At 45.1% G+C, this 13,680-nt stretch overlaps 2 protein-coding genes across 6 annotated transcripts in view; one reads left to right on the top strand and one right to left on the bottom strand.

The window, feature by feature from the left end:
• The window catches only part of LOC142565996 (heat shock 70 kDa protein 12A-like), a 198,181-nt gene that overhangs the window by 30,217 nt on the left and 154,284 nt on the right, over positions 1-13,680 (bottom strand). For all 3 annotated transcript variants that reach the window (XM_075676667.1, XM_075676668.1, XM_075676669.1), the window contains 3 exons: positions 10,752-10,927; positions 9,261-9,482; positions 1,380-1,563 (listed from right to left, as the gene is read on the bottom strand). In XM_075676667.1, coding sequence (XP_075532782.1) covers positions 1,380-1,563; positions 9,261-9,482; positions 10,752-10,927 — 582 coding nt within the window. The remainder of the gene's footprint in view (positions 1-1,379; positions 1,564-9,260; positions 9,483-10,751; positions 10,928-13,680) is intronic.
• LOC142565997 (uncharacterized) overlaps positions 1-13,680 on the top strand; it is an 82,918-nt gene that overhangs the window by 50,362 nt on the left and 18,876 nt on the right. The gene's annotated exons all lie outside the window — the stretch shown is intronic.

The raw sequence follows: 13,680 nt of genomic DNA, 5'->3' as shown, positions 1-13,680 counted from the left end.
TATGTTTCGAAAACACAGGGTCCTTTTTTATGTGTCGTTCTCCCCACTTGTGATCGTCTTCGTTGGCGCTGTTCCTTCGTAATTCAAGTATGCACCATCTAGCCCAAATGAATGTTGTCCTTAACTATGTTTCGAAAACACAGGGTCCTTTTTTATGTGTCGTTCTCCCCACTTGTGATCGTCTTCGTTGGCGCTGTTCCTTCGTAATTCAAGTATGCACCATCTAGCCCAAATGAATGTTGTCCTGAAAAACCACAGAACTTCATTGAAATTTTCACTTGCTCGGCCATGAAGCCTTTGGTGCTGGATCTTATCTGCAGGGCGGCGGATGTTAAGATGTTTCACAATAACCTGGCGCTGGAGTGAAAGCTTTGGCGCTCGAGATTGAGCAGCACACATTCATTCGCACGACTGCGCTTCGATTGTCTTATACTGTCGATGTAAGTAGCATCCATTCTTTTGCCACATCATTGCGAAATGACAGTACAGCGGCCATCAGCACTCAATCTGTCGTTTTGTACTCTCCCTCCCAAGTCTCTATTTTCTTTTTTTTTTGGCGCAACAATGTATTCATTACATCTTCAAAGACATACTAAAAACTAGTGGCGTACATTTAGACGAATCCACCTGCGAAACGGTACCTGAAGTTTACAGCTTGAAAGCGAGCATAGTGAAGCTACTGTCTCAAAATGCTACGCAGTTGGGCTGGATTAATTCCGTCATATACGGATGATCATGCGTGACAGACTTGAAAGCTCGCAAACGACTACTTATCAATGATGATGCAAGTCATCCCATCACAAAAAAAGTAATAATATAAATAGGCTGCTCATTGTGCCCCAACACACCGTCCATACGTTAATAAATCTTAGATCCCGTCTGGATGACCCATGCACAGCAAAAGTTTGATTACGGGGTCCTCACTGATAGCTCCGTTTGTTTCTAATCTGTCGCATTGCTTTAACATACTGCACGTTATGTCGACTCGCGGCCGTGGTTGCCCTCAACGGTGGTTACCTCGCACGGTTGGCGTGAAGAACACATATCTAAGCGCATGGCAACGTGTAGGTTGAGCCATGGTCGATGCTAGTGGAAGGTGCATCGCGCGTGTCTTGGTCGTGCAAGGTAACCATCGTACTTTTAGGGCGCCCATGGACCCCGAAATCCGTCTCTACTTTCGCTTGATCCAAAGTCTCAAAAGAAACACCAAATGGACATCCCCCCAACAGTGTAATTTCGCCGCACTTCCCGTGGTTTTTATTACTGTTACTCTCTTTCACTTTGCGCATCCAACGAGCCTTTCCTTGCGTTTCCCCACAGTGAGCACTGTAGAAAAGGGGACAAGCCTTTTTCTCGCCGACGTGTCCTCCGCGGTATACCTGGCTTCTCGTCGACAGCAGGCTCGGTGTTCAGTTCGGGCGCTGCCTCGCGGAACAGGTGCACTCTTGCGGGAGCCTCGGGCACTAGCTGGTGCATGCGCAGCTTGCGGCAGTACACGGACGCCGCCTCTGGCTCCAGCGCGATGATCAGCTGCTCCGGGAAGTCGGGGGAACCAATCCCCGCCTGAGCACGCGCGTGGCACACCGTTACACAGGCGGGAACAAGTTGCGCTCGGTGGCAAAACGGGGAAACGGAGGCGAAGCGCTGCTGGACAACTTTGCGCAGTAAGACATGTGCAGAAGCTCGCCCTCGTAGCTTGCCCTTCATTGTCACACAAAGTTGACCGCCAGTGGTCACAGCGCAAGAGAGGAAGGGAGAGCAGTGCGAACCCGCTAGGTTTATTTAACATTTTTCGATTGCTCACTATTTCAACTTTGCAGATAAGACGTGCTAAACTGCTTAAGTACGCAGCAATACAGCGCTCTCGGTGTTCCTGCCACTTTGCGAATATGTCCTGGAAGCTTCTGCTCCGGAACGAGTCGAGCACCTATCTGCGGTTCAAGCTTGACTTAAGCAATCGTGCCAAAATGACTACCCTCGAGCTTCGTTTTTAATTTTGGGAAGAAAGCAAAATAAGCGGGGGCAAAACCTGACATTTGACACCTCTTTCACGTAGACGATCATCCGTAAGGACGAAATTTTGGTGTACGGTCGACGCTGAGGCGATGCAATGGTCATCGCAGTTGAACGTCTCCACAACCGAAAGAAGGCTAGGCATGTCCTCAGCTCGACAAAGTGTATGCGCATTGTCCTTTTTTGCTATTCACGGTATCAGTGCATCGGGCATTCTTCCCAAATGGCCGGACTATCAAGAGCGAATTTTACTGTCAATTTCCAGGGCGTCTGAGGGAGGCCGTATGGGGAAAACGGCCCAATCTGGGGAGCTGCACTTAGTCACAAATCACTCCGCACACGCGAGTTTCTCTCTGGTCTTTACTCGTTAGATTTTGCTCTCGTTTACTGCACACTATTCCCAGAATTAGAGACCCAGCTTAGCACGACTACTTTAATCAGTGGCGTACCAACTATTTTTCGAGGGGGGAGGGGGCAAGCCATCTCTCTCTCTCTCTCTTTGTATATTAAAAAAAATAAATTATGGGGTTTTACGTGCCAAAACCACTTTCTGATTATGAGGCACGCAGTAGTGGAGGACGCCGGAAATTTCGACCACCAGGGGTTCTTTAACGTGCACCTAAACCTAAATACAGGGGTGTTTTTGTATTTCGCCCCCATCGAAATGCGGCCGCCATGGCCGGGATTCGATCCCGCGACCTTGTGCTCAGCAGCCTAACACCATAGCCACTGAGCAACCACGGCGGGTCTGTGTGTGTGTGTATATATATATATATATATATATATATATATATATATATATATATATATATATATATATATATATATATATATATATATATATATATATATATATATATATATATATATATATATATATATATATATATATACACACACGTGGTGTTTTTTTTTAGCTGCACCAAAGTTTTTGAAGATTGCCGGCGGCCTTCTACGAGAAATAAAAATGTTCAATTGAATAATTAACGTAATTATGCTAATTCACTTCTTAATTAGTTAATTTACGCCACATGTTTCAACCTACGAATTATAGCCGCTGAGTTCGCACGGCGTATCCAGTTGGAACGAATTCTCTGGACCCCCCCAGCACCAGTTCCGATATATTAATTTTCAAAGTGTCTGTCGAAATGCATTTGTGTTCCGGTTACTTTTATGCTTCAATGCATGAAACAGCACTTTCTTAAAAAAGTAAAATTTTTTGGTGTTTCTCGACGTTCGTGGTAGCAGAACTAGGTTCTGCGGAACGCGCTTGGCCGCGTGTTCTTAACATGGCGATGGCAATTACCCGATCTTTGTGCAGGTCAAATACCACCTTTTCGTCCTTGATCTACTTCAAAAGATTTGTCCTTTTGGGATTAGAGAAAAAACATGCGCGTCAAGATAAACAATCAACGCTCTCAGCAGCCCGAGCCTTGACGCCTTTCCAAAGAATGTGACAAGCACTTGCGCATAATCACCCTAAATGCTGGTAGTGTAGTAAACAAAACGGAACACCTTGAGGTTTCTTTACTAGAACATGACCCACACATTGCCGTCATAACTGAGACGTGGCTGCGGACTGAAATAGCCGACGAGGATGTCTTCCCTAATTGTTACCAAGTTTTTCGTAGGGATCGGCCTTTCAGGGGAGGTGGCGTTGCAGTTCTAATTAAAGACCACATACAGGCTGTTCTCTTGGAAGAAATTCCCGGCCTTGAATGTGTGTGCATAAAGATCTCATGCTGGGGCCATACCTTCATTCTGTTTGCCATTTACAGACCTCCTGACGCATCAGCTGATTATTTGTTCAAACTGGAAGAGCACATGTCTCGGTTTTAAAGAAGCAAACTGTTACTTATTGGTGACGTAAACTTGGCAGTCGTTAATTGGGAGCGTTTTGAATCCCTTCCTCAAAACAGCAATAATTTAAACAGTGTACTTAACATGATGTTAACACATGACATAATTCAAATAGTTCAGGAACCGACACGTGTGCAAGGAACTAGAAAATCTATACTGGATTTTGTATTTTTGCCTAGACAATTACCTGATTACATTGTTGAAGTTGTGAAAGGTATCTCTGACCACCTGCTTGTCAGTGTTCGCTTATTCATTGTCGCTTGTACTCAATCTAATAACACTGTGAAACGTTGTTCTTTCGAAGACTACTCACGTGCAGATGATGCATCCACTATAGAACATTTGGAAATGCCTGATCGATTTTAATGATACTGATTTGAACACACTTTGGCGCCGTTTTAAAGATATGTGCCACTACTGTATAGATAAGCTTGTGCCGGGCAAACTTAAATTTGTTCGTAGACAAACGCCGTGGATGGCGCGTGAAGTAATCCAATTAAAGCGAAAGATAAAAAGGTTAAAGAAACAGCGCTTGCATTTAGGTCACTTAAAGGATTTAAAAGAAGGTCTTGCACGTGCAGTACACTCTTCGAAAGAACATTATTTTAATACAGTGCTGCCAAATTTAATTGTAGAGGAACCAAAAAAGTTTTGGAATTTAGAAGTGAAAAAAAGAAACCGGTGTCGCAAATTTTGGTTGATGGTTCTGTGGTTACCCATCACGGGGATATTGCGCACCACTTCAATGACTACTTTCACAGTGTGTTTTCTAAATCCGGTGCTTGTCCATCCAATGACGCAGTGTTTCACCCCTGTGATGTAAATTTTATTTCATACCCTGGCGTAGTTTTTATTTTACTAAATTTAAAAACTAAATCATCATGTGGTCCCGACAACCTTCCTAACGTGTTTCTGAAGAGATATGCGGAATCTGCTGCAAAGTTTCTAGTTATTCTATTTCATATCTCATTACTTCATGGACAATTACCGAGCGACTGGAAGATAGCCAGGGTTGTGCCAATACACAAGAACGGTGACCGCACATTATTACAAAATTACCGCCCAATATCACTTACAACATCATGTTGTAAACTAATCGAACATATTATTGCCAACCAGATTAATGAATTTTTAGATGCGCACGCAGTCCTTTCTAATTTCCAGCACGGGTTATGAAAGGATACTCAACAATTACACAACTAGTGACAGTAATACATTCACTCGCTTCATGTCTCGATAAGAACGGTCAGATTGATGCAATATTTCTTGACTTCAGTAAAGCTTTCGATAGAGTTCCCCATGACAAACTAATATTAAAACTCATACGCATTTTAATCATATGGATATGAAACTATTTAACCAATCGCTACCAATTTGTAGCAGTTAATGAGCAACAATCAGGTTGCCTTCCGGTCGGCTCTGGCGTGCCCCAAGGAAGTATGTTGGGGCCATTATTGTTTTTATTATATATTAATGACATTACTACTGAACTTGATCCGAATGTTCAAATCAGATTGTTTGCGGATGATTGTGTGCTTTTTCAAGAAATAACTTCAATTAACGACCAAATCCATCTTAACTCCTCTCTTGCTAAGATTTTTAAATGTTGTGAAACGTGGGACATGAAACTTAACACTGATAAGACCGTCTTTCTTCGCTTTTCTCGAAAAAAAGCTCCGCTTTCTTTTAACTACAGGCTAGGTTCGTCACCTTTGCGGGAAGAGACTAAATATAAGTATTTGGGTGTCACACTTACTAATACTTTATCAAGAAATTTACATATAGATAACATCTGCTCTTCCGCATTCCGTAACTATACTTTTTAAGACATAAGCTTAGAAATTCTTCCCCTAGCCTAAAATTACTTGCTTACAATTCACTAATTAGACCGAAACTTGAATATGCATGCGTTGTCTGGGACCCGTTTAATAAACACAATGCCACCCGCCTAGAAAAGGTACAGAGAAAAGCTGTAAGGTTTATTTACTCTAAATTTTCCCTGTATGACTCACCCGCTGAATTAATGCAGATTAACGGTATCCAATGTCTTCAACAACGAAGGAAAAATTTACCTTTTGAATTTCTTTTCTTGCTTTAAAATCAAGATCTATCTGTTAACCCTTCTCCATATCTGACGCTTTCAACGTCGAGGCATACACGCCACCATCATCCTAATTCCCTGACGCCGTATTTTGCGCGAACAGATTTATTCAAGTTTTCATTTTTTCCTCGCACTGTAGCCGACTGGAATGATTCTTTATTGCATTTCGCCACACTTTGATGTTTTTCACTTTGTTATTATTGTTTTGTTGCTATCTAACCCACCCTGCTTGGACCTGTACTAGGTTTGCAGTATTGAATAAAGAAAAAAGAAAGAAAGAAAGCCGCCGTGAAGTACTGATCGGTCCGAAAGCCGTGACAGTACGTAAGCGATTTGTTAAGACGCGCATGAAGGAACCCAGCCGTTCCGTTATTTACGCCTTTCTTACGCAGTCGAAAATGCCTTATTCACCTGCTGCGTTCTAAATTTGAACACAACATTTATTCCATTTGGTTTTGGTAAATTTGTTCTCTGACACGCTTGCGCACGTCTGCCAATTGAATGGATTTGGTGACACCACTGAACCCGCAGCGTTTAAACACATTCAAATAGGTTTTGTAAATAATAAAGAAACTTCTATTTTGTGAGCGCTATGATGACCATTGTGCTCGGAAGCACAATCACAATGGGAAGGCTAACAATGTGAAGACAACCGTTAGTTCAGCATGGTCACGGAACCTATGCATTGTACAGCGCGTTTCGGCCGCTTACATGTACCTTTTGAATATTAACCTGCGTTCGAGAAGGCCATTTTTCAAGCATACTTTCTAACCTATAAGTCGTTAAAATATTGCGAATTGTCCATTCAAGTCACTTAAAAAAATCGCGGATTGCTAAGTAGAAAACTTTGCCGTAAACAGACAAAAAAGAAAGTCACTAAACCTAGCATCAAAATCGCTTAAATGGGAACAATGATTAGTTACCGGTAAATAAGAAGAACGAATCTGATTTTGTGTTTTCAAAGATGGTTAGGATAGACGGACCAAACAAACACGGGATGATGCGAGGGATGGTAGATTAAACTTATTTTGGAATGCGCAGCGACAGCTGTCTCAGCAATGCAGGCTTGCAAGGTAGTACGTACCGCAGGCGTTTCGCACCGCAAAGTACGGCAACCCTTAACTGCTTAGTGTGGCTGGCTGAGCGTTAGCTGCTACAGAACGTGACAGTGCTCGCTTTCAGAATAATAATAATATTTGGGGTTTTACGTGCCAAAACCACTTTCTGATTATGAGGCACGCCGTAGTGGAGGACTCCGGAAACTTTGACCACCTGGGGTTCCTTAACGTGCACCTAAATCTAAGCACACGGGTGTTTTCGCATTTCGCCCCCATCGAAATGCGGTCGCCGTGGCCGGGATTCGATCCCGCGACCTCGTGCTCAGCAGCCCAACACCATAGCCACTGAGCAACCACGGCGGGTCGCTTTCAGAAGTGTGGGTGGGTCTAGGGGTGCGCAAATGGCCTGCTTTTGCTTTTCACTTCGGACTGTGGGGGGGGGGGGGGGGGGGGGAGGGACATGCCGAAGTCGCAGAAGGGTGCTCGACTCGTTCTGGAAAATAATCTTCCAGGACATATTCGCAAAGCCGCAGGAGCGCTGGAAGCGCTTTTTTTCTGCGCAAGGGAACTATTTCAACGGTGACAGTGTTTTAATTTACGTAAATAAACTACTTTCTTCAAAACAGAGTCAGTGTCGAAACATTTTGGTATTACCTCGTATATGTAGTTTTAAAAAAATAAATTCTGGGGGTTTACGTGCCGAAACCACGATATGATTATGAGGCACGTCGCGTAGTGACTCCGGTGACTCCGGATTAATTTTGACCACCTGGAGTTCTTTAACGCGCACTAAACGCACTGTACACATTTTTTTTTTTTTGCATTTCGCTCTCATCGAAATGCGGCCTCTGCACCCTTGGGTTTAACCGCGCAAACGCCGAAGCCACTACGCCACCACGGCGGGTCGTTAAACACACCAGGCACCTTCAAAGTCATATTATGCGGGATTTAAAAAAAAAATAGAGAAAAAAAAGAACAGACTACCCGTTTATCAATCCATACGGACGTGCTCTTTCAAGACGGTGCGTCGGGATAAAACACACATTTTACCAGGCCTTGTAGAGAAGTGTAAGAGGGATGATAGAAAGGGCGTTTTCGCCTGCCCCTACATAGGTACATAGGACAGGTGAGCCTTTCCATACAGCGATAAGGTGGTTTTTTCCATAAGGTGGCAATCTGTATTTTTTGTTTCGTGCAACTCTTTGAAAGTACTCTTATAACGGGGTGTGCAGTTGTTCCACAAATTATTTGATCGCAGTGTTGCTCATGCTTTTTAGCAACGAGAAGGAGAAGCGGTGTTGAAATTTAGCGAGCAAAATTAGCGCAGCCCGTTGCGTAGCAGCTTTGTAACTGAGATATACTTTAACAGATTATGGGCAACAGTCACCCAAACAAGCTTTATTAGCGAATGTCTTGTTTTTTGTTTACCTGCTTTCTGGAAATTTTCGATTAGGCATCAAAACAGACGGTGAAACGAAATACTGTTCAGTATGGTGCACCGCGCCAGTGAAGGTCCTCGGTTACAGATTAGAGCCAGGGCGTAATGTTTTGGTTAAGCTCTAGTATATTTATTACCTCAGGATCAAAATGGGCCGTAAGATAGTTAGAAATATTAGTTCCTATTCTACTATCTGGCCATACCCATATGGGAACTTGTAAAACTGAATTTCCGCGCAATCTCGACTTAGGGAGTTGCAGTCTGTACGTTATGGTCAGTGTGGTGAGCTTTCAGCTTAAGAGATTGCAGTTTCTTTATTTATTTCGTGATCCCCGTATAACGTAAGCTTATGGCTCTGAGAGTGAGAGACGAAGATCACGGAATGGTTAACCAAGGCCGTGCAGCTGAACATGGTGCACATGAACCATCTATTGTTTGAAAACTGTCGGCCTCTGTTTCATAAAAATCCTGCATCCGGCCATCATCGAACGTGGAAGTCGATATAACTCCCCTGCCACGTTTTTTTTTTCTTTAAAAGAACCTTGCCAGCCACAAGCTAATGCTGACTAAATCAGCTGTTTCGTACTTGGTTGCCGATTGACGCTCAGCGTTATACAAAGTTTTCTAATACAGTACTGGTTAAAGAGCGTGTCGCTATATACAGGCCCGGTTCCCTATTTAACATTGTCGTTGCTTTATCGGCCTCATGGACATGTGAAAAACTCTCCGAAGGTGCAGTTAACGGACAAAATTCTTTCGCACACTTTGCAGTGACAAAGTTGAGACGTACTTTGTATGCGGCGGCGCGCATGAACTGCTTCGCGGGCTGCCGCCAGATGGCCGGCACGGTGACCACCCAGCGCACGTCGTCCGGCAGGATGGTGGTGGCCGACTGCTCGCTCAGCTCCTTCAGCGCCTGGTCCCGGAAGTAGCGCAGTGCGTGCGCGAACACCGTCAGCGCCGCCATGGGACGGCCGTTGGCCGCCCGGATTTCCGTGTCGCGACTCAGGTTCTGCGTCGGCGCGGGCAGAGATCGCGACTTCAGCGATGAACAAGGGCCGTTAGGTTAGTAGAGGTTCCTACGGAAATCACTGGAGGGAACTGCGGCGCCATAGTGTATCTACGGAACCCTCAAGTACGGCGGTCTTTAGCCATCCACGGGAATGCTGGGTATAGTAGGACATTAACTGGCCTCGAATTCCTGTTTCTGTATAGCTTCAAACGGCTTTTGCAAATTAATCATCTTCAAGAAAATATGGCGTTATAAGTTCGCAACGATTATGTATGTGCGCAATAACTTTTAAAGGATGTCGTTTGATTAGAAAGATCATTAATAAAGCCACAAGAACGTCTGAAGCCACAATCACCAAGACTAGACATATTAATGTGCTACCTATCAGCTGACAGATTGCAACGCCAGAGTTACCTGTAGTAGTTTTTGAGAAAACTACCTTTTATTCCCCTACCCCTTTTCCCCAGCACAGGGTAGCCAGCCGGTCTAAGAACTGGCTAACCTCCCTATCTTTCCGTCTATTTCTCCTCCTATATACATGAATGGTTTGACGACGTCTCAGGCGATGACAGTGCGCCTGATAGGGCGTGCCAATCGTGTTCGCTGCTTGTGCGACTTCCTTCTTGCGCCAACAGGCTTGGGTGTTTAGCTACTAGTTTAGGAAAAACATTGACTCGCAGTGGAGTGAAAGAACATGAAGGTATACATAGCTGTTACGCAAACGTTGTTAATAGCAGCACAAAAAAGGGTGCTGCACAAAGTCAGAGTTGCAGAAGCCATAGGCGAAGCCAGCTACGGTCGAACAGCTGAGAATGAAATTAGATAGAAAAACTTTAACGAGTTCAAAGGGCAGCGCCGTACGGTTCGTAAACAGATTCATGCATATGTAGATGGTGCAAATAGGGCAGAAACTATCGACACTTCTGACTTTTCATGACGTCACGCCACCTCCTCTCGCCAGTTCGGTAAAGGATGGTAGGAGAATATTTTATACCGCTTTTCTTATTTAATGTTTTTTTGCTTGAGCATGAATATCACCTGATTATACGTGTCTCGTATACCACAAACCTGGAGCCTTTGACGAAATAATAAACATCCATAAACTCCCCTTTGAGCCCCCACGTCAGGAAGTGGTGCCGGTCATGTTCCACCGGCATGCAGACTGACCCGTAATTAACGATTAGGTCCGTCGTCTACCATCTTGGCCTTTTCGATCGCTGTACCACGCGGTATACTTTAAAGGTCCCGTAGGTTCGTGATAACGCTCACCTCGTTGCTGTGAAGTGTCATCTTGAACTTCTCAAAGAACATCCACTGCTTGGCCTCTTGCCCGTCGAGGTCGTGGTACACGTCGCGGGCCGTGAAGCCGAACGAGTGGAACTCGCCGTCCGGGTTCAGCAGCAGCGTGGTCGGCGTCTTCTGGTTCACCACGCCCGGGTCACCGCCTGCGCATGCGTCGCACGCGCTGTTCAGTGCGTCTCTCCTTCTCGCCTATAAACAGCTGTGCGGACGGATACGAAGCGGAGAAATTCATTAAGACGACGGCGGCAGGCCTGCGAAAGCAACAAAAGATGTTTTGTTCCGTTTATCTTCCGCAGCATGGTGTTTGTTATCATACCGCGCCGGCCTTCCGGCGATATTACAGGACGAAGCTTGCCTTGAACCATAGCACGTTTCCAAACTATTAGCATCATGGGTCAGAGATTGCGTAACTTGTCGCCCAACGTATCGTGCAAGCCGGTGGTGAGCAATGTGACATGCTGACGCGGCGCATCCACGCTGATGGCACGTGGGGAACACGAACAAAGATCATAGACTGTGGCAGCGATCTTGCGCTCAGCACAATGTTCCAATAAACACACCTTTTCCGAACACGCTGGCATTGCTTGTGTAGAATATGTTGTTTATAATTACCGCGGCAGAAGTAGTCGCCTATGGGTAGATATTGAAAAAGTCAGTATTGAGTAAAATTTGAGAAACTAAATAAATGGGCCAAGTTTATAGTTCAGACTAATTGGCAATTTCTTTACGGGCTTCGCAGTGTCGCCTAAAACCAACACTTAGCGCTCCACGGCTGTGTGCCTATTCCATTCCAGCTGCATTTCGAAATCTTGGGCTCCCATTCCATTCCGAGTGTTTGTATATTTGGAATGATTCCGGAAGCATATAATTGCGGAGTTGTGACTCCGCCACTCTGGTATCCTCATTCCTGAATCCGGGTATCCTCTGGTATCCTTTTATGCTAAGCGTGTGTAGATGATATCGGTTTATGAGAATTACTTTTTCGGTTACTTTGACATCTTTCTATGTAATCTATAATAGCTGTGCGTAGACGACTGTGTTTTCCTATTTATATGTAATGACATTAAGTGTGCGTGTATGCATTTGTTGCTAACGTCGGATGGCGTTAGTAGCACCCGACATCGGTGCTATGGCTAGATACAGCGTTGGTTACAAGTCTTATCTTATACCAGCTATCTCTGATGTCACCCTCAGCCAACACGAGCGCTTAGAAGGCGTACACAGAAAAGGTCTTCGGCTGTGCTTGGGAGTCCCTCAGCCGGCATCGAACAACAAAGTGCTATACGAAGCTGAGCCACGCCCTCTGCGACTTCAGGCTTTCCAGGCTCTGATGATCCAGCTGCTATGTTTGAGTGAGACTTCGCCCGGCAAAGCCCTCTTAATACGCGTAGGTAACAGGCCGCGCCCACATTTTTGTGCACCACTGAACACGCTTCGAGTCTTAGGATTACGGGCTGCTCGCGACAGAGGGAAAAGGTAGACCCACCCTGGACGTTCGAGGATATCACATGCAACTTAAGTGTACCACGACCGCAGTCAAGGAGCTGCATTTCAGCTGCAGAAGCCAAGTCGCTAGTTCTGGAACATTTGGACATGACTTACTGGAATCACATCCAAGTATACACAGATGGCTCTGTCAAAGTAGACGAAGATCGCTGCGCAGCTGCATTCTATATTCCCTCTCTGAGTTGTCCGTGGTCTGGCCGTCTGTACTGTATTGCTTCGTCGGCAGTTGGGGAAAGCGTCGCAATAGTTGGTGCTCTGCGCAAACTAAAGACGTTGCCTCCACAGAATAAGGTCTTCCTTACGGACTCAAAGGCCGCGTTGCAACAACTCTACCGTGGTCCATAAAATTACCGGGGAAAACACTGGCACTCGTGAAAGAACTCGGCAACAAAGGCTTCACAGTAAAGTTTTGGTGGATTCCCTCCCACATTGCTGATGCTTTTGCATACGCAGCGCTCCATCATCCTCCTAAAGTCAATGGCCCGAAGAGTAATCAAGTTAACAAATGTCACATTCGAAATCGCCCTGCGTCACTTTGGGTTCCGCCACGTATACCATTCGCAACCAACAGATTTCGTCGAGAGGAAGCCTCACTTCTATATTGAATAAGGACAGAATCTGCTAGTACACCCACCAACATGGTTATTTAGGACGGGGTGCATCAATTCTTCGAACTGTAAGACATGCGACGAGACAGGAGACATTGAACGCTTTCCGTGGTCGGTCGTGCTCAAAATTCCAAGATGAAAGGGACGGTCTACTGGAAAATCTGCAAGAAAAAGAATTTCCGCATGCATGCCTGCAATACGTTGTGTTCCCCGGAGGACCAGTTATAGCCCGCAAAAAAACTTCACGTCTCCTTATCGCACTTTTAAGAGAGGCTGGTCTGATGGACATGTAGTGAAACACCACAGTGATTCTATAAGAGACGCTCGGGCGGAGCAATTGCGGTCCTTGATCGCCAGGCTAAACCCGCCTGCTGCTACAACTCACCACCATCACCACCACCACAAATACCAGAGTTCTGTCACAGAATAGCTTTCGGCAAGGGTCTCAAGAAGAACAAAGCACGCCTCCAAAGCTGCATTGATTTATTGTACATTTATGTAACATAACATGTGTTGGCTATTACAAGAAAATTTCGCTGATTCTATGTTCATTACAGAAAGTGTACCGTGCACTGGGTGCACGTTAAAGAACCCCAGAAAAAGCACACTAGACAGTACGTCAAATGTGCGACGGGCGTTATTTACGAAATACCGCTAAAATGTGGGAAAACCTACGTTGGACAAACGGGGAGATGTGTTAATGACCGGGCCCGGGAGCATGAATTGTCTGTAATCGATAACGGTAATGCGGATTTACCTGCGCATTGCACGGTTTGCATGGA

This window comes from Dermacentor variabilis, unplaced genomic scaffold (genome assembly GCF_050947875.1).
Source record: "Dermacentor variabilis isolate Ectoservices unplaced genomic scaffold, ASM5094787v1 scaffold_12, whole genome shotgun sequence".
Taxonomy (NCBI): domain Eukaryota; kingdom Metazoa; phylum Arthropoda; class Arachnida; order Ixodida; family Ixodidae; genus Dermacentor; species Dermacentor variabilis.
The sequence above is the reverse complement of the archived record's forward strand: the minus strand, read 5'-3'. Positions and strand labels throughout refer to the sequence as shown.